This window comes from Apodemus sylvaticus, chromosome 16 (genome assembly GCF_947179515.1).
Source record: "Apodemus sylvaticus chromosome 16, mApoSyl1.1, whole genome shotgun sequence".
Classification (NCBI taxonomy): Eukaryota; Metazoa; Chordata; class Mammalia; order Rodentia; family Muridae; genus Apodemus; species Apodemus sylvaticus.
In genome coordinates, this window is record NC_067487.1 from 84,628,176 (window position 1) to 84,654,858 (window position 26,683).

Consider the following 26,683-nt stretch of genomic DNA (forward strand, 5'->3'; position numbering starts at 1 on the left):
TATCTATCATTTACCTATCTTCACAGGAATATCAACTTAGATTTGAAGACCATTTTTTCCTTTTATTTTCTGTTGTTTCTATTTTGCTTTGAGACAGTGTTTTACTCTGTAGCCTAAGCTGCCTTGGAAGTCATTGTGCAGAACAAACATAATGTGCTGTCTTGAACTTGAACTATCCTCCTGCCTCAGTGGGCTTACAGACTTGTGCCACCATATTCAGCCACAACTTTCAAGATTCAGTAAAAATTTATTGTGTAATAACTAAGAACATAAAATATGTATGCACCATCATTTCACCAATAAAGATTAAATGTTCCAATATAAGAGAACAGAGACAACTATTTTTATTTGATAGCTATGTCAAAATTTAAAATCAGAATAAAGATGGCTAAATCTTTTTTAAGGACCCATCTTATATTAAAAAAGGAAAAGACTACAACTGTGACTGCAAGTTCTTAGAGAAAAAAGATAAAACTTATGTTAAATACTGCACAGCTAATCATCAATAAAGTACAATAATTTCTCAGTCTACCTTTTATTACAAGTTGAAATGTAAATTAATAAGTCTTTGCTATTATGTTGAATAACTCAGTCTTACGATATTTAACATCCCTTTTGATATATACCAAAATACTCTTTTGGTTAGTTACCACCTATTAACTATGTGACCCACGTCACATTTGCCTCACACTGGAAGCTATCCCTTATGCACTAACTACTATTCATTTCATTTACCCTTTGTTTGGGAAAACAACAATTGCCTTCATCTATTATAGCAAAGATTTGCCTCTAACAATGATTTTTTTTAACCTGGCAATTTTTATGATTCATAGAATAATACTCTTATGAAAACCACAGTTGAGATTCTCAGCACTAGCGTGTCAAAACATGGGTGTAAAAACATGCTTATAATACCAGCAGTAGAAGCAAAGCCAGCAGAATAACTTGGATCATGCTGGAGAGACAAGCTAACTGACTGGTTGCACATTAAGTGTTGCAGAGAGATCCTGTCTGGAAGACAGCAGTGGATAAAAGCCCCACGAGTGCACAGTGTATCAGGACACAGGGGAAACCACACAGTTCTTTAAAGAGCTGCTAGAGATCGTTAACATGTATTCTAGAATAACATAGCTACCCCGATTATTTTAAAAACGAAAACATTTTGACCTGTGGTATGAAATTTTCAATACTGCAGCTTTAAATTTGTATACTAAATGATTAAAGTTCAGTAGAATATTTATGTTTGATAACAAAAGTGAGATATGTATTCCTATAAGACATTAAGGTGGATATAAACACAAATGCCAACAGTTAAATCTTTTCCATCATATTGCTTAACTTTGTGCATATGTAACAGTAGCATGAAGGGACTTTACTTTGACAAGGGAAGCTACTGCAAATGGTCAATAATGACTTCTAACTTTTGTCCAGGCTTTTCCAATATGGAGGGAAAAATACTTTCTTTTCATGTCATGAGTAAATATAACAATGTTAAATGTTATTTCTTTCTTTAAAAAATAATTATGGTAGCTATGGAGGGACGCATGGCTCCAGCTACATATGTAGCAAAGGATGGCCTTGTTGGATATCAATGAGAGGAGAGACTATTGGTCCTGTGAGTTCCATGTCCCAGTGTAGGAGAATGCCAGGTTAGGAAAGTAGGAGGGGGGAGTTGGTAAGCAGGGGGAGAGGGGATGGGATAGGAGGGTTTTGGAGGGGTAACAAGGAAAGGAGAAAACATTTGGAATGTAAATAAAGCAAATATTGATTTAAAAAGGATTACATTAATAAAGTCTACAAATAAATGACACTTATAAAGAACGCTCACTTCCTACTTTCCAAAGCTGTATTCAATTAAACCAGTAAATATTTATGTTCGATTGTAAAGTAGAAATTTGTGTAACATAGACTATGATTATGGTGATGAAAGGCCCAAGGTTTGATATTCACATGACAATGATGAACCTCAGGTGTATATAGATTTTGAGGTTTCATATCAGTATTATAGAGAAATTTATATCATGCACAATAATAGAAGATCATATAAATGATTTTATATACAAAACAGAATGTGATGCCAAAGTAGTTTATTATTTCAACAGGGATAAAAAGAACAAATTGTAAAACATTGTTCTAATTAAATTGATAAAAGAAATAATGAAAAAGTACAAAATTAGCCAAAATAATACTTTAGAGAGGTGAAATTGTAAAATAATGGTTAAGAACACTGAGAAAGGCCTGGAGATGTAGCTCAGTGTTAGAATACATGAATGTGGTGGGCATGGTGGCACACGCCTGTAATCCCAGCACTCTAGGAGGCAGAGGCAGACAGATTTCTGAGTTCGAGGCCAGCCTGGTCTACAGAGTGAGCTCCAGGACAGCCAGGACTACACAGAGAAACCCTGTCTCGAAAAAGAACCAAAAAAAAAAAAAAAAAAAAAAAAAAAAAAGAATACATGAATGTACACAGCATGTGTAATTGGAAGGACCAGGGTTTTACATCTAGCATTGCAAACATTATTGAAAAATGATTTAAAAAAGAAAAATTCTCAAACATGTACACATATAACACATATGAGATGATTAAGACAAGAGAAGGAAAAATCTTCATTCATTGCTTATCAAATAATTTCAGTTTTTGTGGTTTATAATAATCCAATCAAAGATTTAAATAGCCATGTATTTAAACACACAGTTCACAGAGAAAGGGGGCCCAGTGTGGCAGCACATGATGTAATGGCAGCACATGATGTAATGGCAGCACATGTGCATGCAGAAGGCCAACCTTCATTATAGCGACACATGGAAAACAAACACAAACAAAACCCATTAACTCTCAAAGTTTAAACAAAATGTATTAAAAATGAGAAAAAAAATGAGAGAATGCTAAGGTTTAATGTTTATCATACAAATGAAAAAGAGAAAATTAAAATTATGATAAATGAGATATAAAGTTGTCACATAAAAAATAAGAACAAGGATTTGTAGCAATTGTGAACTTGGGAAATGTAAGGAGTAGTTTTCCAACTAGACTGAGGCAATGCACTATTATGAGCAGCGAGCATCCCCTGACATTGGTGCGACCACACTGACAGGACTCCTGCCCTATGGGAGGCATCTTGCATTTACGGCAGCATCTATCCCTCCATCACTCTTGACCAAAGTGAACTTCTCGGAGGTGGGGTATGAGTCTGTACTTTCCAGTGATACATTATTGCATTTTCTAGGCTCTAGTCACAAACTGACCTTTTTATACTGTGGTATACAATGCTTGTTTTCTCTTGTTCTTTTTCTCTTTCTTTAGTAACTGTATGTTTTAAGCATTTGGCAGCTGGATAATAGAAACCACTAATTTCCCAAAATTGCAAAAGGCAACTTAATATTTCTGCACAGCAGCCATAAAACATGATATTGCAGAACTAAATTATTACAAACAGTTCCAGCAGTTTTTTGCCCACAGAACTTAGATAATCATAAAAAATCTTTTTCATAACCGCATGCTAGCATTTTTTAAAACTTTAGATAGGTTACGAAATACGTTCAAATTGCAAAGATATAATTATTATAGACCTGAGAAGCAATAAAGTGTTCCCAACCAAATCCCTTTGATCCTGTTAATGTCTGTTTCTTTTTAATCTAAGGAAAACATTGTTTGTAGTGTACATTTGCTAAGGAATATGAAAAGGGGGTAGAAATCCCCTAACAGTCGTTTATCAGTTCCAGTATTTACCCACAGAGAGTTAAGTGATGTTTACAAAACAGAGCAGATGCAGATGCCTACAGAAAGGTAAACAATTGTTGCATGGCTTCCTGCCAGACACTGAACCAATACATTAAACTCCAAGTAAAGCACATTTCCCCTATGGATTGCACTTATTGCCACTTCATTTCCTATGTGCTCTGTCTCTCTATTGCTGTGGCTGGCACTAAGCAATTTCCAGTCCCTTGCTGACCCCTGAGGCCTGGTGCTACTACACACAGCCATTAGAGAAGGGAATTGCATGTGTCTGACACGGCCTGAAACCAATTATTCGATATTTTCTTCAGAATGATGCCCAACTCTGTTGGGAATGAGCAATCATGAAATAATTTACCTCCTGATTTAATTTTTTCCTGCACAAATTAGTTGTAGACAGAGCTGACACACAGCTGCCTGTGACATAGCTCTGTCTTATCAAGATGATACTTGGAATGAAACAGCGAGGTCAGAATTGAATAGGTTGGGGAATCCTTCTTTAAAGAGGCATTGACAAGTTTATCAGATACACTGATCACATGTACTCTCTGTTGATTGAAAATGACAGAACCTCACAGAACTCTCAGAGCAGAGGAGAAAAGGCACAAGAATGCAAGCCTATGGGATGGTTAATACTCTGAAACACCTGTATGATTTCTGGTGTGCTTTTGTGTAGCATAAACCTCAGGGTATAATTTTTTAAAATATATTAAAATCAAATGCATATTGGTTAGTATTTGGATAATCTTCAATTTTGTATTTATTTGCACTGTTATTAAATATGTGTTTTTTTATGGGATTCCTGTACATGTAAATATATGAGTCTCTGTATCTATATGTTACTTATATTTTTCCTTGGCTCTTTTTCTCCAGTTTGTGTGTTTGTACTATCCTATTCTAATCTGTTTGCTTTATTTATTTTATTATTATTGTTATTTAGATATTCGTTGGGTTTGTAGTGAGAGACAGACGGCTGAGCACCCAGATGGGAGGAGAGGCACCAAGGAAGTGGAGGGGTTTTAGGAAGGGAAACGGTGATGAGATTATATTGATTAAAAAATCCCTATTTTCAATACAAAAATAGGAAAAAATATGGACATTTCATCTTTCCAGATGTGCATCACACTTTAACTTTTTTCTTTTAAATAGCTAAAAATATAGATTATCCATTTTTAGCTATTCTCTATTGATAAATATATTTTATCCATTTTTTCTTATTAAAGTGATGCTGGAAAAACAATACATAAAGCAGCTTATGGTGGTTTGAGGAAGAAATCCAGCCCACAGGCTTACACCTTGGAATGCTAGCTGTCCGGTCAGTGGTGCTGCTTAGGGACGTTACGGAAACCCGAGCAGGCAGATGCTTGCTGTAGGAGAGACACTCTTGGGGAGGACTCGGAGCCTACAGCCTGGCCCCACTCCAGCTCCCACTCTCAGTTTCCCACTCCAGTGCCCTGTCATCCCCACCATCAGGAAAGATCCACATTTCTTAAGAAAAATAATAAAGAAAATAAAAATGACAAAAATGTCAAAGGACATATTCTGTAACTCAAGTCTCTAAAAATATCTCTCCTAAAAACATAACAGACCTATGTTTTCCATTTTGTTGTTTTTTAAGTCATATTTAAAAAGGTAAAATATAAGACATCAGTATTCATTAAACATGGAAAGCTGGTATAAATTTGCATATATCTAAATAATCAGAAATTATAAAGACAACATGAGCTTCTCCAATGGAACCTACTAAATGCAAAGTTTCAAGGAAACCTGTTCATAAATTCAAGCAAGAATTTTCTCATATTTATATTTTATATTTTAATTCCCCACTTGATTTTAGCTAATAAATTCTAAGTGGCTATAGTAGATGTAGTATTTTATCCCAATTCAGGTTCCGGGCACCACGAACTAGTCCAGAGTTTTATAGTACTTTTGATGATGACTATGAAAAATGCCTATTCAAAGAATTCAGTCCTCCAAGAGTCTTACTGCATCACAAAAAGAACATTATCACTGGCAATTGTAATTGACTTCAGTGCAGATTGTGGATAAAAAGATAAAAAGGCAGTTTCCTATGAGAGCAATCATGTTTGGAAGTAATTTCTGTTTTATTTGAGGAGTGATTACTTCACAAACCTGGGTGCCAAATCAATAATCTCACTGTGTTATTCCTTTGGCAAATGGAAATATGACCACTAAAATTTAAGTTTAGTTTTTCTACACTTTGTAGGACAAAAAAAAAAAAAACAAAAAAAAACAAAAAAAAACGGCATTCATTCTCAGCATGACCATGTTCCAGAAATGTAAAGAAAACATCAAATTATGCCATCTTGTATATTCCCTGACATCCCAGAATTCCAAAGACTGTAATAGCCTCACCCTGGGCTTGGATTTCCTGCTGTTCTAAGCTCCGCTACATCATTAACAAAGAGTGGAATGAACTTTACTCTTCTATTTTTATTTCATATTGAGAAGTTGTCATTTAGCTTTGGATGGAGGCAACATACACTACTCTGCAATTTAAAAATAACTTTTCACGTCCTTACATGCCTGATTTAAAATCTCTATTAAAGCAACATAACCATCAAAATCCTTATGAGTATTCTGGTAAGAACAGTAGTAAACTTAAAATATATGTCCAAATACAGGGAGTGCAATTCTATCTTAGGAATTTCTGACTGGAAATCCTTGAAGACGTTTGAACATTTAGCCACAGCTCTGCATTACTCAATTCCAAAAGTGAGGAGAAGACCGGCTCCTTAACTCAGTATAACCAGTTGTTGTTTATCCTTTATAAACTTATGTGTGAAGACCAGTCCACACTCAGAAAGTGCCATTTCTGACAAGCTATTTCAACAACTCTGAGGGTAAAAGACACAGATTTTCTCTGCTGTGGTCTGAATGCAGGTATTCACAACCCCTAAACTCATACTCTGATTTTTCCCAACTATGATGTAAATGTTTGTATTTGCAATTCTAAACTCTTAGAAGAAAAGGGAGAGAGTATTTGGAGGTGGAAACTTTGAAGGAGATTGCAGGACCTTGCCCTAGATACAAGACTGCTGTCCTTCTAAAGGAGACCCAGAGAGTTCCTCACCCCTTTATCCATGAAAAGAACCAGAAGAGACCTCACTTGACACCACATCTTCTGGACACTTGATCTGAGACTTGTCAGCCTCTGAATCCCCTGACAAATATTTCGGTTAAGCCGCACTCTACACCCCACCCCACCTACCCCTATCCCGTGTCCCACATTTATGGTGTTTCGTTATTTGTTTGGTGTTTATAATCTGGGTGGACTAAGATATTTTCTAAGGCAAAAATAAGTTGTTAAAGATGGTAATGGACAACTATTTTCAGGCAGATGTGTTTTATATAAATGTCGGACTTCACAGATGTGATGCTGACAGCCTACAATTTTTATACTTAATCATAATTATAATAAAATGTTATAACATAATGTGTACTTTAAAAATATGATTTCCGTGATGACGACTGTCATGGAACAAGCACAGTTACCAAAAATACCAGGCCGCTTAAAGTGGTTTCTTTCTAAAAAGAACAGTGGGTTTATGCACATTTTAAATTTCCTTCTCAAATATTTATTTTAAAGCTTTTCTAGGTACTAACCACTGATTGTTGGTATACAAACCAGAATTCACTTCTAAAAACCTGAAATGTTAGTTTAACAGTATTTAGTAATGATAATAAATGGCTCACTGGAAAAAAGAAATGTGTTCATTGGGAGATTCATGATCTGTGAACAATTTAACAAAAGACAACAGAACCGAGACCCTAACTTAGTCATTACATTCACAAACTGAGTGTAATACAATGGATAGTTTTAACAGAGTAGAGCACAAGCTCGACAGGCTGCCTGACATGCCATACGCCTCGGCCACTCAGTCCCCAGAACACGCGTCCTGGCTTCTGACAGCCCATGTGCACTTGTCCACGTTCTTTGCCAAACACAAATTAGATCCAAAATGAGTATACTTACTTTATGAATAATTATTTGAATATTCTTTCCAATGATAGTTTTCAATTATTCTCATTGTGCTCTTCAATGTGTTATTCAAAGTTTTAAACATATTATTTCCCCAAGTCAAAAACTGCAGTAGTAGGCCAGGAAAACTACAGTGGTAGCACTGCTCAGTATGTGCTGTCCTAAGTTTAAGCTCTAGCACAAAAATCAAGAGCAAAACCCTGAGTATTTTAACCTTTGCAACACTTTAGTTCAGTCCAGAAAACTCTATAACCTACCATAGAGATATAAGGACTGTGTGGGTTTATTGGTGATCTAGTCACTAAAGTTCATCAACATATGATGAAAATCTGGTCCATATGTGAACTGGAATACTATTTATCTCTGAAGAAAAATAAAATCACTAAATTTGCAGGAAATTCATCATCCTAGAATGTTAAGCAGGGTCATGCAATCTCATAAAGAAAACAACTGCATTACCACACACATATTTAAATCCTAGCCTGTAATGTGCACTTGTATGTATAAATGCACCTGTGGGTAAAGTATAATATGTACACAGGAGAAGAAAGGGTGACATCACCGCGATGATGAGAGCACAGAGACATGAGCTGTAAAGATGTAAAGCTAGTTCTTCATCTAGTGTATGTCAGGATTCTTTTGTGGGTTTTGGGTTTTGTTTCTTTTGTTTTGTGTTTGGTTTTGTGTGTGTGTGTGTGTGTGTGTGTGTGGTAGATATGTGTATAAGAATATAATTGATATGAAAATCGTAAAATCCTAGGTGAAGATCATTTAGCTTTAAAGACTTTCATTCTGGGTATTTGGGTGGCTATATTAATCTAGTCATGTGGTTTTGTATTTGCAAGCACATTACAATAGAGGTTTTTATTTTTTAGAAACATTATATTGTAATAAGTTATACAAACCTCCGAATGAAAAGTGATTCCTCATCCAAAAAAAAATCAACAAAAAACAAGACACAGAGTCAATTTTGATCTTCTATTTATCGTAACTAAACATCATAACTTAGAAATGTAACAGACGAAACTGTCTTTCTACCATTAGGATGAACAAGCAGGTACTCCAAAGAGGGAGAGAGCAGACAGACAGCTGAAGGAAATTGAGTGTTTGCTCGTGTTTCCGCGTGCGGAGCATGCTTATCACTGCAGATCACAGACACCTACTTCCTTACTGAGCGCACTCTCCATCTCATCCTTTCATCTGTACAAAATGAGGGGCCTGAAATCACTGAGCAGAAAAGCCAGGCCAGAAATTCAGAATCCACACATCAGAAAGAAAGATTTCTGGAAAGTACGATAAGTAACACACATTACCTCTGATAACCCAAAAAGTTCACATTTCTCATCATATTTATAATATATTGAGGCTTTTTCCTTACATAAGCATTTCCTTAGGGTAATAAAACTTTATTACACCATGTTCATAGCAGACATCTTTACAATAGCCAGAAGCTGGAAATGTCTCTCAACATTGGTACATTTACACAATGGAGTACTACTCAGCTATTAAAAATGATGGATTCACGAAATTATTAGACAAGTAGATGAAACCAGAAAATATTCTGAGTGAGGTAACCCAATCACAAAAGAACACACATGGTATGCACTCATTGATAAGTGGATATTAGTCCAAAATCTCAAATACCCAAGATAAAACTCACAGACCACATGAAGCTCAAGAAGAAGGAAGATCAAAGTGTGGGTGCTTCGGTTCTTCTGAGAAGGGAACAAAATACTCATAGGAGTAAATATGTAGAGCAGAGACTGAAAGAAAGGTAATCCAGAGACTGTCCCACCTGGGGATTCATTCCATATATAGCCACCAAACCCCGGTACTATTGTGGATGCCAAGAAATACTTGCTGAAAGGAGCCTGATATGACTGTCTCCTGAGAGGCCCTGCCAGAGCCTTATGAATACAGTGATAGATGCTTGCAACCAACCACTGGACTGAGTATGTGTGTGTGTGGTGGGGGGAGGGGGTTCCCAATGGAGGAGTTAGAGAAAGGACTGAAGGAGCTGACAGGGTTGGTGACCTCATAAGAAGAATAATATCAACCAACCAGACCTCCCAGAGCTCCAGGGACAAAGCTATCAACCAAGGAGTACACATGGATCCAGCTGCATATGTGCCTGGAGCCAGCCCCAGCAGAGGTGTTTCTTTCTTCTTGGTTCTACTTGAGACAGTGGAGGGGGGGGGGGGGGGAGAGAGCATTGGCTGGGGTAACTTTGTCTTATAAACTTCTGGGGTAAGACTTTGTCTTAAGGAAAATTTAGGGTTGCTGTATAATAAAAGGTTTGCTTATCTAAATCTAAGTTACTACACTAATATAGGTGACCTGCCTTCAGTGTTTCTCTGAAGCCAGAGACTACAGTCTCAGGCACTTAGCACCTCATCCTAAAACAGCAGATTAAGTAAAGGATTAGTGGCTAGAGCCTTTTCCCTATTGTCCAGATGCTTCTTGCTTGTCAGTCTAGGGGGAAGTTAGGAGCAATAAACTTCTATTGAACCCGGAGAAGAGAATAACACTTGTGGAAAGAAAAACTTTGCATGAGTGAATATGCATAATCTCACATAAATTCATACACAAAGCTTCAAATATGCATATTTTCAAGCAAAGTCAGTTGGACCCAGCTTGCGTGCATTCTCACAATTTCATACTTACACACAAACACATGCATACATTCTCACAATTACATACATACACACACATCCATACTTACATATGCATATGGAACAAAAGACAGTACAGAGCCATACTGAGGAGTCATACCACGTGGTAGGAACTTGACATTGGCCAAGGACAATCCCTGGCTACTGGGCAGGAATCTGAAGTTAGGGCATAATAGGGAAGTAGGTTACAGCAGGCATTTTTATCCTAGAGTGGAGTGCTCAGAGTGTACTTGACATTGGTCAAGGTGAACTTCTCCCAGCCTACTTTGAACTGGATTAATCCTGCTCCACCTAGGGTAGAGAAGCTCAGAGTGAAGGTTAAGCTCTTTGTTCCTCCAGGTCTACAAATTCCTGAATTAAGCAGGTGACCCACCCAGCTGCAGGAGCAGTCAAGACAAGGACCGCCAGGCGAAGCTAGACAACTTCCACTGGAACTCAGCCCAGAGTCTGGGGGGAAAAGCTTGCCCAAATTGTTAAAAGGTCTGGCCGCCATTAAAGTTTCAGCCTCAATCAGTAAAATATTGTCCTGGCCCTTCTTTCTTTTCGCCCCTTTCCCATCTATCCCCCAGCTTCTGTTCCAGAAACCCAGTTCGTAATAGCTGCAGGCAGCTATGGAATACAACAAAAGACCAAGCACCTGTGCAGAAAGAACTCACTCATTCTGGACAAAAAATGGACTCCAATATTTATTGCACTGAGAAAGAAAGAGCTTCCACCCCTTTAGTGCTAAATGAATTAAATCATGTTGGTAGGAAAAAGGCTTTGTTTCTCTTAATAAGACTAAGCCAGTCTTGTCCTTAACATGGGACCTGTCCTGTCCCATGGTGAGGAGAAGCCTGCCTGCTCCTTCTGCTCTCTGCAACATCCTTTTTTCCTCTTTCCTCTGCCTCCTGCACATCGTTCTCTTAGTTATTTTATGTTACCTATAATTTCTAAGTAATTCCACTCTGCATTCTCCTTCTAATCTTGTTCTCTTCGGACTAAAAACTTCTCCTCAGCTCAGTTCTTCTCTCAGCTCTGGTCCTCTCACTAAATTCTTCTTATCTCTCTTCTCTTTGCCCTCAGCTCTTAAACATCTTTCAGAATACATGTTACAGAACATGTTACAAAGTTCATCACAAGTTTACACAAAATACCAAGTCATAAATTGAAACAGAAGTTTACAACAAAGAATGTTTATATGCATATCCATTAGGAGTAATTATCTAGCTATCATTTGTCTTCTCTATAGGTTCATAGAAAGTTTAAAACTATAACTAAGTTATAAGTGAAGTTTTGTATAGATAAACTCAGTCAATATTTTATCATCTGTCCTAGCACCTATAATAAATCTTTAGGTCCTTTTTTATGACCTTTGGTTAATTATTTTACAACTTCTTGGAATGTGCTCTGAGTAGGAGAAAGTCTGGTTGCCATCTAAGAACAATTAACTGGTGACAACTGGGAGACTGGCAGAGTTCTCATTGCAGTTTTGACTATCAGAAAAGGACCTAGTAGCAATCCCATTATAAAAGAACTTAATAATCACAGATATAATTTTAGGAATTCTTATAGGATCATCATTAAAATTTAAGTCACCTATTTGTCTACATAGCATCACTATAGCATCTTTGTGGATCTGAACAGATCTGCTCCAAAGGGGGTGTGCTATTATTTATTATTATATATGTTTAATAATAACAGGAAAAGCATATTAATAGTAGGAATCTTTCCTAAAATTAGTCCCACACAGCCTTGCTGAATCCAGGCTCATCTGTTGCAGATTATATAATAATCCAAAGTAGGCATTTCAGGATGATCACCTGCTAGTATATTAGCTTGTCCCATTATGGCTCCGGACACATATGTAGCAGAGGAATGCTTTGGCAGGCATCACTGAGAGGAGAGGACGACCTTGGACCTATGAAGGGTTAATAGAGACTTCCCTACAGACACTATTAATGATGACCACAAGTACTTGCTGACCAGAGCCGGATATAGCTGTCACCTGGGAGCCTCTGCTAGTGCACGACAAATACAGAAGGGGACTCTCTCAGCTAGCCATTGAAATGAGCACAGGGTTCCCAATGGAGGAGCTACAGAATGGACCCAAGAAGCTGAAGGGGTTTGCAGCTCCATAGGAGGAACAACAATATGAGTCACCCAGTACCCCCAGAGCTCTTAAGGACAAAACCATCAACCAGAGTACACATGGTGTTACCCATGGCTCCAGACACATAGGTAGCAGAGGATGGCCTTGTTGGACATCAAAGGGAGGAGAGACCCTTGGTCCTGGAAAGGCTCCATGCTGCAGTGTAGGGGAATGTTGGGACAGGGAAGTGGGAGAGGGTTGATTGGGGAACAGGGGGAGGGAAGATGGATTATGAGACTTTCAGGGGGGAAGGACTAGGAAAGGGGACAATATTTCAAATGTAAATGAAGAATATATCTAATTTAAAAAAAGAAAGAAGAAGAAGAAGAAGAAGAAGAAGAAGAAGAAGAAGAAGAAGAAGAAGAAGAAGAAGAAGAAGCCTTGATAGATTCCCCAGAGTAGGGGAATTATTGAGGACCAGGAAGTGGGAGTGGGGTAGGTGGAAGAACACCCTCATAGAAGCAGGGGGAGGGAGGATGGGACAGGAGGTTTCTGGGAGGTGGGAAACCAGGAAAGGGGGATAACATTTGAAATGTAAATAAATAAAATATCCAATGAGAGAGAGAGAGAGGGGGGGGGAGAGGGAGAAAGAGAACACACATACATAAAAATAAAAAATAAAACTTGAGCATTATAAAACTTTGCTACTTAAGAAGATTTGAGATATTCTAGGAGAAAGTTTCACTTCTAATTTTAGTAGTCTGGCAAAATTGAACATTTTATAACCACAAAACATTGTCTTGGATTGCTGAACACTATAGTTGGAGTAAAAATAAGACAAATAAAGAGACAAAAATGTTCAAGCCTTCTATAAATATAATGTTAACTCACAGTAGCACTGACAAAATGAAGCACAAACCTGCAAACAAATTATTTCAACTACTTCAGTGTATTAGTTACTTTTAGCTAACCTGTATCTCACCTGTAATTGTCTATTTACATCTCTTGGAATAAAATGATTCTTCATTCAGTCACCTTCAAAAGGTAAAAGGAACATTTTCCTTTTAGTGCAAAACTTTGACATTTATCCTTTCTAAATCTTTTCCAAGTATAAAACCTAATGATGTGGCTTGATATATCACTACTATCATACTTCCAAAATTCACATTGTTTAATTTTGTAGGTGCAGAAATGAATGTACGTATAATAATAGAAAATTTGACTTCCCCAAACCAGTACATAGCAAGTAGTTAAAATAGGAAATGCTCTTCATATTTTAAAATCACAAAAAAAGCCTTACAAATAAGCTCATTTAATTAGGACAAGAAGTCATATCAGTTAAGAAGACCAGTGACATGTGTTTGAATATTATAGCAAGGCAATTAGCATGTTAACATCTTGGGTTCTGTATCTAGTAAACATAGATAATATTCAACATTTTAGGAATGACCTAAGAATCAACCCATACAGAAAGTGGTTAGTGTTGCACATGGTGGGAGAAAACCACATAAAAAAGTATTTATTGTATAAAGGACTCTACATATTCGTAGATAGACATTGAATAAAATGGAGATGGTCAATGAGAAAACAGCAACAAGATTTACTTATTCGTTTATTTACACTTATGCTCTGCAACACTCATACTTCATTAGATTATTTTCTATAAAATATATTCTAGATTATTTGTGCTTTATCAAAACTGAAGAATTAGTATAGCTGACAGTGACTTGTAACATAAAAACCTTACTGTAAATCTCATGAAGATTTTGATTGATCCTGTCTTCTCCAAGGAGGATAAAATAAAGAAAAATAAACATTAAGTCTTATTTTTGCCTGTAGAGAGGCACCTCAGAGAATGTTCCCTGAGGACACTTGAAGAGTACAGAATGGGTGAGGCTGTTGGGTTTACAGGAAAGAGGGAAGGCAGTATTGTTTTGTCCTGGTGATGGCATGGCCGGCTACAGATATTCTAGAAAACTGAAGAAGGTACTGGGCATGCCATACAAGGACACAGTAGGAACTCTTACATTGTTACACGCCAGAAGACTAACATTACTTAGAAAGCTTCTGCACATACAACTGCTGTATTGAGTTTGCCAAACTCATGATCCCAGACTTAGCGTAAGACTACTCATTCTGATACATTACAAGGGAACAACTTCAGCCACGGAAGGGCACTTTTTTGTTTGTTTTCCCAAGACCTAGTCCTGTGGAATTACTTTTTTACTCACAGACAAACTAATAAAGTTTAGAGTTACTTTTGTGTGATAGTACTTACTGTCTTTGCCTGCTCTTTGTAGCCAGAAAAACTGGCTCTTCTTTGAGCAAAATACAGGTCATTAGTCATCCTTACATTGTCAGATTGAAATAATGCCAGGAAAAAGACATATGCAGTTATGCATACTGAATCTTTATATGGAATTAGGCATACTAAATACTTTCTAATCAATAATAAAGAATAATAATTGTGGGCCGGGCGGTAGTGGCGCACACCTGCAATCCCAGCACTCTGAGAGGCAGAGGCAGGCAGATTTCTGAGTTCGAGGCCAGCCTGGTCTACAGAGTGAGTTCCAGGACAGCCAGGGCTACACAGAGAAACCCCGTCTCGAAAAAAACAAACAAAAATAATAATAATAATTGTGTTCCTAATTATTGTATGTGGTCCTAATTTTAAATTACCTGTTTAAAAAACCTCCTACAAAAAAACCCTTCAAGACTAAATATAAATCAAATGTGGATTTTAGATAAAAGGGAAGAAAAACATAAATAACTAACTTTCAGGCGTAAACCACACAGAGTAAGCACACTTCTTGATTTTGCTGGCTGGCCGCCCCTGTTCCTACCCCTCAAGGGTAAGAGAATGACTGCGTGTTGCTTTACTAGGTTTTCCTTAGGGAAAGGCAACTCTCCCAAAAAGAGATATTAAAGGGGTTTTTTACATCTTCTACTGTGACTTGCTAAGTCATATACTAAACAAATTAATATCTCTCTATCCATAGAGAGAACATAGAGATTTGGTTATTCTTGGAATCAAACTGTAGGCCTCACTCTCATTATAGAATCAGAAAATGTTTAGACTTCAAAGGATCCTTAGGTATTACCTAATGCAATCTTTTCAAAGATTCCAAGGTTTAATAACTTAGCAAAGGTAAAAAAGCAACTTCTTACCCACTGCAGTTTTAAAAGTTTACAAATACTCAAGAGCAAGAAAGATGTGTGAGTCTTTCCTTTATAAGCAAAGACTTGAAGAAGAACTCAAGTAAAATATGGAGGGAGCTATAAAATTTATTCTAGACTTTAAATCCTCTAATTGAATATTTCTATATTAAAATACAGAGAATTGACTTAACTAAAATTTACTACTCAAAATACCTGTCTTTCCCAAATATTTAGAAAAGTATATTTTAAATGTAGAAGAAATAATAATTTTATAATTAAAATTAATTTCCTTAATAATTCAAAACAAATATAGAAAGACAATTCCCCTGAAACAGGGCTCAAATATGAACACATTTAAATATGATCTGACCTTCCAAAGACCAAATCTAGTTATAGTCAAAATGATAACTTAAAATCTAAAGGTTTCTGGGAACTTTTAATTATGGTCTTCCTGATATTCCGTTATGCTTGCTGACAGGAGCATGCTGTCTTCTGAGAGACTACACGCAGCAGCTGACTCAGACAGTTGCAGACACGCACAGTCAAGCAGTGGGTGGAGCTTGGGGCTGTTACAGAAGAATAAGAAGGATAACAGACCCAGAGAGATAAAAACTGCACAGGAAGACCAGCAGGGTCAACCGGACCCTTGGGGCTCTCAGAGTCTGAACCACCAAGCAAAGAGCACACATGAGCTGGACATACGCCTCCCACACATGGAGCACATGTGCAGTTTAGTCTTCCTTTGGGTCCAACCAACTAGAGCAGGGCCTATTCCTAAAGCTGGCGTCTGTCTATAGAGTATGTTCCACCTTGTCTGGCCTCAGTGGGAGAGGAGGAGCCTACTCTCACAGAGACTTGAAGTCCAGGGTAGGGGAGTACCCCGGTGGGGGAGCATGGGAGGGAGACCCACTCAGATGAGAAGGGGAAGAGGGCTGGGGAAAGGATTGTGTGTGTGGGGGGTGAATGGAAGGGAGGCCATGAGAAGGTTGTAAAGGTGAATAAGTAAAATATTAAATTAAATGAAAAAAATAAAGAGAAAATATTATAGCATAAACATTTTAACAAACTAAAGGGAAAAAAAAAAAAACCACATGATCATTTCATTAGATGCTGAAAAGGCTTTTGATAAAATCCAGTATCCCTTCATGATAAAAGTCTTGCAGAGATCGGGAATCCAAGGCCCATACCTAAACATAGTGAAAGCAATATACTGCAAAACGGTAGCCAACATCAAGTTAAACGGAAACTTGAAGCAATCCCACTAAAATTGGGGAACAGACAAGGCTGCCCACTTTCTCCCTATCTATTCAATATAGTACTTGAAGTCCTAGCCAGAGCAGCCAGGCAGTAAAAGGAGGTCAAAGGTATACACATTGGAAAGAAAGAAGTCAAAATATCACTATTTGCAGATGATATGATAGTATACTTAAGCAAACCCAATACTTCCACCAGAGAACTCCTAAAACTGATCAACAACTTCAGCAAAGTGTCTGGATATAAAATTAACTCAAGCAAATCAGTAGCCTTCCCTTACTCAAAGGATAAACAAGATGAGAAAGAAATTAGAAAAATGTCACTCTTCACAATAGTCCCAAATAATATTTCATAGCTAGGTGTGACGCTACTGAAGCAAGTGAAAGATCTATATGACAAGAACTTTAAGCTTCTGAAGAAAGAAACTGAAGAAAGTCTCAGAAGGTAGAAAGATCTCCCATGTTCATGGATTGGCAGTATCAATATAGTAAAAATGGCCATCTTGTTGAAAGCAATCTACAGAGTCAATGCAATCCCCATCAAAATCCCAAATCAATTTTTCATAGAGTTAGAAAGAGCAATTCTCAAATTCATTTGGAATAACAAAAAACCCAAATAGCAAAAACTATTCTACACAACAAAAGATCTTTTGGGGGAATCACCATCCCTGACCTCAAGCTCTACTACAGAGCAATAGTGATAAAAATTGTTTGGTATTGGTATGTAGACAGGGAGGAAGATCAATGGAATAGAATTGAAGACCCAGAAAAGAACCCACACCAGTATGGTCACTTTATATTTGACAAAGGAGCTAAAAACATGCAGTGGGAAAAAAGACAGCATTTTTAACAAATGGTGCTGGATCAACTGGAGGTCTGCATGCAGAAAAATGCAAATTGACCAATTCTTATCTCCTTGTACAAAGCTGAAGTCCAAGTGGATAAAGGATCTACACATAAAACCAGACATACTGAAGCTTATAGAGGAGAAAGTGGGGACGAATCTTGAACATATGGGCACAAGGGAACAGTTCCTGAACAGAACACCAATGGCTTATGCGCTCAGAACAAAATCCACAAACGGGACTTCATAAAACTGCAAAGCTTCTGTAAGGAAAAGAACACTGACAAAGGGACAAAACAGCAACTAACAGATTGGGAAAAGATCTTTACTAACCCTACATCCAATAGAGAGCTAATATCCAATGTATACAAAGAACTCAAGAAGTCTGTCTCCAGAGAGTTAAATATCCCTATTAAAAAATGGGGTGCAGAGCTAAACAGGGAATTCTCAACTGAGGAAACTCGAATGGCTCTAAAGCACCTAAAGAAATGTTCAGCATCCTTAGTTATCAGGGAAATGCAAATCAAAACAACACTGAGATTCCACCTTACACCAGTGAAATTGGCTAAGATGAAAAACTTGGGGGACAGCAGATGCTGGAGAGGATGTGGGGGAAAAGGAACACTTCTCCATTGTCGGTGGGACTGCAAGCTGGTAAAACCACTCTGGAAATCAGTTTGGCGATTCCTCAGAAAATTAGACATAGTACTGCCACCTGCAGACCCAGCTATACCACTCCTGGGCATATACCCAGAAGATGCTCTGACATATAATAAGGACACATGCTCCACTATGTTCATAGCAGCCTAGAACCCAGATGTCTCTCAACAGAGGAATGGATACAGAAACTGTGGTATATATACACAATGGAATACTATTCAGCTATTAAAAACAATGAATTCGTTAAATTCTTAGGCAAATGGATGGAACTAGAAAGTATCATCCTGCGTGAGGTAACCCAATCACAAAAGATCACACATGGTATGCACTCACTGATAAGCAGATGTTAGGCCAAAAATTCAAAATAAACAAGTTAAAATTCATCCAGCACGGGAAACTCAAGAAGAAGGAGGACTTAAGTGAGGGTTCTTTGGTTCCTCTGAGAAAGGGAACAAAATACTCACAGGAGACAATGTGTGGATCAGAGACTGAAATAAAGGCCACCCAGAGACTGCCCTACTTGAGGATTCATCCTATAAACAGTCACCAAACCCCAGATTGCAAGCTGGTAAAACCACTCTGGAAATCAGTTTGGCGATTCCTCAGAAAATTAGACATAGTACTGCCACCTGCAGACCCAGCTATACCACTCCTGGGCATATACCCAGAAGATGCTCTGACATATAATAAGGACACATGCTCTATGGATGACAAGAAATGTATACCAAAAGGAGCATGCCATGGTTGTCTCTAGAGGGGCCCTGCCAGAGCCTTACAAATACAGAGGAAGATGCTAGCAGGCAACCATTGGTCTTGGCATGGGTTCCCCAATGGAGGAGCTGGAGGTTGGTCAGGAGGAGATGGGGTTTACAGCCCCATGGGAAGAACAATGATTTCTGACACCCAGCCACTCCAAGACTCCCAGGGATTGAACCATCAACCAAGGGATACACATGGTTCCAGTCAAAAATGTGGCAGAAGAACATAGTAGAGCATGTATCCTTATTACATGCTGGGGAATCCTCTGGGTATATGCCCAGGAGTTATGGGACTTTCGGGGAGTGGGGGGCTAGAAAATGGGAAATCATTTGAAATGTAAATAAAAAATATATCGAATAAAAAAAATTCTAAGGAAAAAAAAAGAAAAAAAGAAAAAAAAATGTGGCAGTAGAAGGCCATGTTGTGCATCAGTGTGAGGAGTGATCCTTGGTCAGGTAAAGGCTCAATAGAGGCCCCAAGAAAGGGAAACCAAGGGGGGGAGATAGGAGTGTGTTGCGTGGAGACGCATATATGTGGAGGCAGGGGGTGGGAGGAGGGGATGTGGGACTTTGGGGAGGGGGGAGACCGGGAAAGGTTTTACCATTGGCAATGTAAATGAAGAAAATATTCAATAAAAAAAAAAAAAAAGAAAGAAAGAAAGAGAATTTGGGAGGCTCCTTTCTATGTAGCTCTGGGACTATTACCTCACCAAGTCTGTTTCTCCATATAAAATATGAAGAACTGTTTAAAAGATTAAATGAACTCACCTGAATAAAGTATTATGCAGTCCTATACATCATGACAAACAATAACCATTTTTGTTGATGCCAAAAAAACAGAAAGAAAAAAAAAAACATCATAGATACTGTGGGAGGAATGTCTATGGTCAACATAAAATCAGAGGCAATGAATAACTCAGGAGGACCAGACTGTTGAGTACAGCAGTGCCCACAATGACCACAAGGAGCACACAGAAACTTCAGAGATATGATCTTCAATGGGTTTGGTCAGAAGAGTGGTCACAAGAAGGATCTAGAGTCAGACAGATACTAATTTGAATCCTAAATTCACGTTGTGAGCCTCAAGGAGGATACTGCTTAATGTCTCAATTCACTTTCTCCCCACTGTATAATGGAGATGCTAATGGCATGTGCCCTGTCAGGTGGTTAGAAGGATTAGGACACTACAAATGCCTATTTGAACCAATACATTTTAACTTAAGAAATGATCTTTCTATACTGTTGAGTAAGACAGCAATGACTCAAAGACCATAAAGCTATATAATTATATTAAAGATAATAGTTTCCCACTCAGCCAATCCAGATTTTATTCCAAAGGGAATATAAATTATCATTGCTATTCTCAAAGTTATAATTTGTTAATACACAAATTTCGGTAATTGGGCCAAGACGGATTTGCTCTGAGTCGACACAAACCCGTGATTGGTACGCTGGGCTACGAACTGCTTCTCATGTGGCACCTAGGACTACTTTGCTTTTCTTACCAGTTCAGTGTCTGCCTCAGAATCCTCAATATGGTGTCTGCTAAATGAATCGTTTGACATGCAGTCAATAAAGCAGAACTAAATGGTTTTCACTTGACCAAGATAGTTTGAAATGCCTAGTATTGATAGAACACTTAATTCTATACTTTGATTCACAGTTTGATAGCATGCTGGTTGAAAAAAGATGTTATACAAAAACAAAAGCAGCACCCCAAAACATGAGGACTCAGTGTGATTATAAATCCTAACTGTGCACAAATAACACAGGGTGAGTTAATCTAAGGTTTTACTTTTGTATACATAATTGGGATAAGAGAGAAGAGGTTCAGTCGGGCGTGGTGGTGCATGCCTTTAATCCCAGCACTTGGGAGGTGGAGGCAGAGGCAGGCGGATTTCTGAGTTCAAGGCCAGCCTGGTCTACAAAGTGAGTTCCAGGACAGCCAGGGCTACACAGAGAAACCCTGTCTTGAAAAAAACAAAAGAAAAAAAACAAAAAAAAACAAAAAAACAAAAAACAAAACAACGAAACAACAACAAAAAAAAGAGAGAGAGAGAGAGAGAATAGGTTCTCCTTAGCATATTGACTACTATAAGGAGAACACTCATTTAAAAGTGATTTATACAAAACTTCAGGTAACACTTATTGAGAAGACTCAGAGCAATTAGGCTCGTGGAAAATATTTCCACCTCTAACATTAGGATAGGCTTATATACTTTGCCTCTAAATCATTCTAAGGCTCATTAATTTATATATATATAATATATGTATATATTATATATATATTATATTTATATATATTCAGTTGGAGGCTCTTATCTTCCATTATAAACTGTATTTAGCCAAGACAAAACTTTTCTACACAAAACACTTTATAAATAGGCAGGATTCTGAAAAAAATTTTTTTTTAGAAAGGAAGCATAGGCATGAAATGCATTTCAAAACTGTGCTAACAATGAAAATGCAAGTTTTCTTGGGACAAACTCACAATGCATGAGAGTCAGATGACCATAACCTCACTGTTATCCCAGAAACTGACTGACTTATCTGCTATACTGTGTGAGTTGCGGCCCATAGAAAAGACTAAAATTTTGGGAGAATATTAACTTATTTAAAAATTCATTTATCACATTAATTTTGATCTTCTGGTATTTTATTAAGAAAAATAAGCAAAATGTATAGTGATATAGAAAATAATAATGATCATAAATTCAACAATATATAATAATTTATCAAGAGATAAATACTCAATACTTGAATAATACTTAAATAATATAGTTCAATTCAAGAAAAATAAATATTTCTTAGTTTTTATTTGATTTTTTTCCAGTGGTAGAAAACTAAAACCACAACAAGAAATATTATACTGTTGCATATTTTAAATAAAATTAAGAATTTTAAGTTTATTTTATTGTATATGCTATCATATAAAATAGAGAAGATTTTTTAAATGATTCAAAAAATGCTATACCTCCTAAGCAATGAATAAAGATTGTGTGGCTAATATTTATAATTTCTATTTATTATTATTGGCTGGCTAAATGTAACTTTAGATGTAATTTTTAGTCAGTGTAAATGTTAGCCAACTTTGAACAACTCAAGTAATAATGTTTTAGGTTTGCATGATATAATACAATAAAATCCATGCTCTTTGGTTGCACAAATATTTGCACATATTTAAAGTTGTACACACCCATATATGAGTTTCTTTTAGCTAATACTTTTCATTTGTTTGCATTCTAGAAAAATAAAACTTTATTTGGCTTACATTTTCAGTACCCCTAACACGTTAACAAGAGAGGAAAGCCTTCCATGACTACACTGAAAGACAAAGGAACACATGAGCAGAGAGCTCTTTCAGCCCAATTACTCTACGGTTTATTTTGCAATGGAATTTAACCATTTTTTTCAATGACAGAAAACCCTGAAAGTTAAGGATGTGAGGGGCTGAGGGGAATCAAACAGAAATGGAGGTGTCACTACCCAAGGCGCTGAAGGGGATCAAACAGAAATGGAGGTGTCACTGACCCAAGGCGCTGAAGGGCATCAAACAGAAATGGAGGTGTCACTGACCCGAGGCGCGCACCGCTCCTCTGTGCGTGCTGACGCTCTGGTTCCTTCTAACCACAGGAACAGCATTTTCTTTGAACTGCAGCTCACAAAAATTTTCAAGAATTTTTGTCATTTCTTCTGTAATTGTATCCAGGTAAGTTTCATTAATGAATTGCACCACCGATAATGGAGCCAAAATTTCACATAGTACATTAAAATCCTCTTTTATCATTGAATATAACGTGAGCATTGTACTTTGGTATCCACACGCAATTCTTTCTAAATCTGATTCTCCATTGCAGGAAGGAAGGGAGTCTTGCAGAAATGCATCCAGCAGTCTCTTCTGGACGCTTTGGTACTTGACAAGCACTTCTGATTCTGAGTAGAGCAGGAGGAATTGCTTCAGACATTGATTTTTCAATTCAATTTTTTGCTGTGAATTGTTTATCTCATTATATCTTTCTAACCTGTTCACTAAGAATCGTCGAAGATGTAGTCTTACATCATCCCAAATGGACTTTACATCAACAGAGGAGAAATCTTCAACAGAATGTATAGACGTCCTGGAGAGGTGACAGAAGGTTGCCCCACCCAGAGAGGGCAGGAATGAGATGCTGCTTTGACAGGAGAGGTCCCAGAGCAAATCCAGAATCATTTCTTCATGGTTTTCTTCATTATTCAATAAATCTTGCTGATAAAAGTAAATTACAATATTGAAATGTGAATAAATCTAAGAATAACAAAAATAATTTCCACACACAATTTTATAATTGATTAAAATTTAGAATGAATATCCTAAACTCCTCAAGATCTTATTTTCTTGCCCTGAGACTTAATGAGTGCTGACAGTGAACAATGTGTCACCTCCTGTAGACTGCAGGCGGCTGTAAAGTTGCTCAGGTACATTGATGTGCATGCACCTTTCAGCCCCACACTTCCCTCTACTCTGAGCTGTGGCGAAGCGGAAGCTGAACATCTCTAACTACAGACCTGAAGAACAACATTGATTAACATGAGTTGCTAAGACAAAATAAATTCAAGATCATGATCTAATACCTGAAAGATACGTTTTCATTCCTGAGTGAATATACTTACTACAACTCCCACCCAATGCAATCTTTAAGATAATTCTAGAAATGAAATCATTAAATACAGTAGATGCCTAAGGGTTCCTAATAGCTGCCATCTTGAGAAATAAAGTTAATACACTCAAAGATTTGAACCTTCATTTAAATTCATTGCTAAGAACCAAGTTAAGAAAGACTTTACTTTAAAACTTAACCTGAAAATATTTCTGTTCACTCCAAAGAAATAACTAACTCAAAATAGGATAAAGAAGTTTTCAGAAAAGCTCTCTAAAAGGTGATAGGTAATTATTCCTTTAGTCTTTCATGATGGTAGTAAACAATGGTGGTAAAATTAGGAATAATAAAGGAGCAAAAAAATTACTTTCTTCTTGTACTCTGAATTGCACACACATTCTCCATACACAATGACTTTCTTAATTATATCCATTTCCAGCCAATACTGAAATTAGTTCATATTCTCTAAGTAGAAACAAGCTGATTAGAAAAGAAATGGAAGCCAGGCTCAAGTGTAATAAAAATTAGTTTGGCTTTGAAATTTCTTATTGGAGAAAATATCACAGGTATTATGTGTAATTCAGAATTGAACAGCTAGACAAATTCCTGGAATTGAGTCACAGTCACTCTAAGTACTGCAGTGCACATGTATCAAGCAAATATTATAGCAAATAGATGTTTTATTATATAAATAACTTTTTCATATATTCTCTGGTTTATTCGTAATGAAAACTCTGCGGCACTGATACCTGAGAACCCTAACACCTGCTTTCTGGATAAGGAGGATAAGGATATCTGACGTGGTACACAAGAGAATTACTTTTCAAACAGCATATGAGTTTTTGAGTGAGGGGCTTAGCATATGCTTGGTTTCATCCTCTTTGTCTCTCTCTCTCTCATCTCTTGTACTATATAGTTCTTTACAAATTTCTAGGGGAAAAAATGTTATCAGAGAGTCCAGGACCCAGAAGCACTAAGGCAATTAGATGTATCACTTGTGTTATATTAGCATCTTAGGTTTATGTTTCTCTAAACCAGCTAATAGGTGTAAATATTTGATCAATCAAAGGATAATAGTCTACTGAGTTTTAAAACACATGTTTTGGATGAATACTTAAATTTTGAAAATAACCTCAGTACAAGTATCATATTAAGAAACAGTTTCTTAATTAATATTTTTTGTAAAAAACAGATATATAAAGATGCCATCAAGACTGATACTAGCAGCATGTAAAAACTTGATAAGGTGATTTTAATTTGAATCTATTGTGATAACATGGTTATTTCCTCAAAAAATTACTTCCTCACACAATTATGTAAAAAGACAAAATAACAAAAACAACAACAACAACAACAATGAAGACAAGGACAACAACGACATGGTGAAGATGAAGACCTCAAGGTCTTGCAGAAGACAAATGAGTTTGAAAAAAACAAACTTGACCTTTGCCTTGCAGAAAATGACTTCTATATGACAGATTAAAAGATAATTGAAAGCTTTTGCTTTTAATTAAATGAGAACACCCTATAGCCTGAACATTAGTGAAATCCAATACACACAGATCCTAATAGAAATTAAGAGAACTTAATTTCTGTAAACTGTAATCCATATTTACTCCATATTTATCAATAGATAAAGGGTAAGAAGGATTTTTTAAAAGGTTAAGGCTTTAGGGCATAAGTCTCTCTTTGCCCTCTTTGTATTACTTCATAAGCATGAAAGAGACAACTGTAAAAACAACTGACAAAAACTATTTTCATCTAATTCTGTCATCCTAAACCATCTACAATCCCGAGATATTTTCCACATCTGCCTTGGTCAATGTTTTTGATGTTAAGACAAAAACAGTCCTTTTCTCCCTACTAAATTAAATTAAAACCATAGCCATAGAAATTCTGCTTCTTAAAAATTATGCTGTTTCTACGGGAACCTGTTTTTGTAACCTAGGCATCCCACAGATGATGATATAATAATAACTACTTTTGTTGAGAGTTAACAAAAAAATTCTCACAGGTAGGTGTCCAACAAGAAAGAACTCCATCAATAGTGGTCTTGTGTATATTTCTGGTTCAACTGAAACCAAAGCAAACAAACATGCAGAGCACATCAGTGGGCGCAGTGCACAGCAAGTCAGTGGGCACAGTGCAGAGCACGTCATTATGTTGCACATCACAGTATAAGGAAGAATATTTAACTTTTATTTCCATACTTTGGTGCAAAAATAATTTTTAAAATATGTCAAAGGATTCGATAGGGAAAGAAAGAGGATCAACACAAATAACATAAAAACACAGCAAAAACCAAAGCCCCTACCTAGAACATGCTGATGTTACCAACACAATAAATATTCATCCAGTTGTGTTCCCTGCTCCCTACTCTACCATAAAACAAGTAATTTTACCATTGTTTTGAGGAAGTTTATCAAATCTCCATGGGGAATGGATGGTGACTTAGATAAATTATAATTATAGCTAGTCAGCCATTTGAAGCAGTCACTTGTTGTCTGCAGCTGCACATCTGGACAGAGCTTTTTCACTTCGGACTGTATTTCTTCAATGCAGTGTTCTATACTACAAAAAAAAAAAAAAAGAAAATAATTACTTTTGTAGAATGTATGCAAGGCCATCTCACAATATTATAGGTTCTAAAATGTTTACATGTTATGTGATTGTATATAATCTAAAGCTATAACCTCATATTACACTCATATGATATTAAGGTAGCAAGAAATGTGTTATTCATTTTACTTTATAGTTGGAAAAAAGAGTTCAAAATGTTTATAGAAATACTTCAGTTGGAGAAATATTAACTATATACTTTGAGATGCAACAGAAGTTCCCTTGCATTAAAATATAACTGAGGCAAAGACATAGTCTATAATGGAACTCT

The 26,683-nt window shown here is 36.8% G+C and overlaps 1 protein-coding gene across 1 annotated transcript in view; it reads right to left on the reverse strand.

The window, feature by feature from the left end:
• Positions 1 to 26,683, reverse strand: part of Kiaa0825 (KIAA0825 ortholog) — a 465,970-nt gene that overhangs the window by 377,332 nt on the left and 61,955 nt on the right. Inside the window, exons 4-5 of the mRNA XM_052159485.1 lie at positions 26,196 to 26,364; positions 22,733 to 23,402 (exon numbers count right to left, since the gene is read on the reverse strand). Coding sequence (XP_052015445.1) covers positions 22,733 to 23,402; positions 26,196 to 26,364 — 839 coding nt within the window. The remainder of the gene's footprint in view (positions 1 to 22,732; positions 23,403 to 26,195; positions 26,365 to 26,683) is intronic.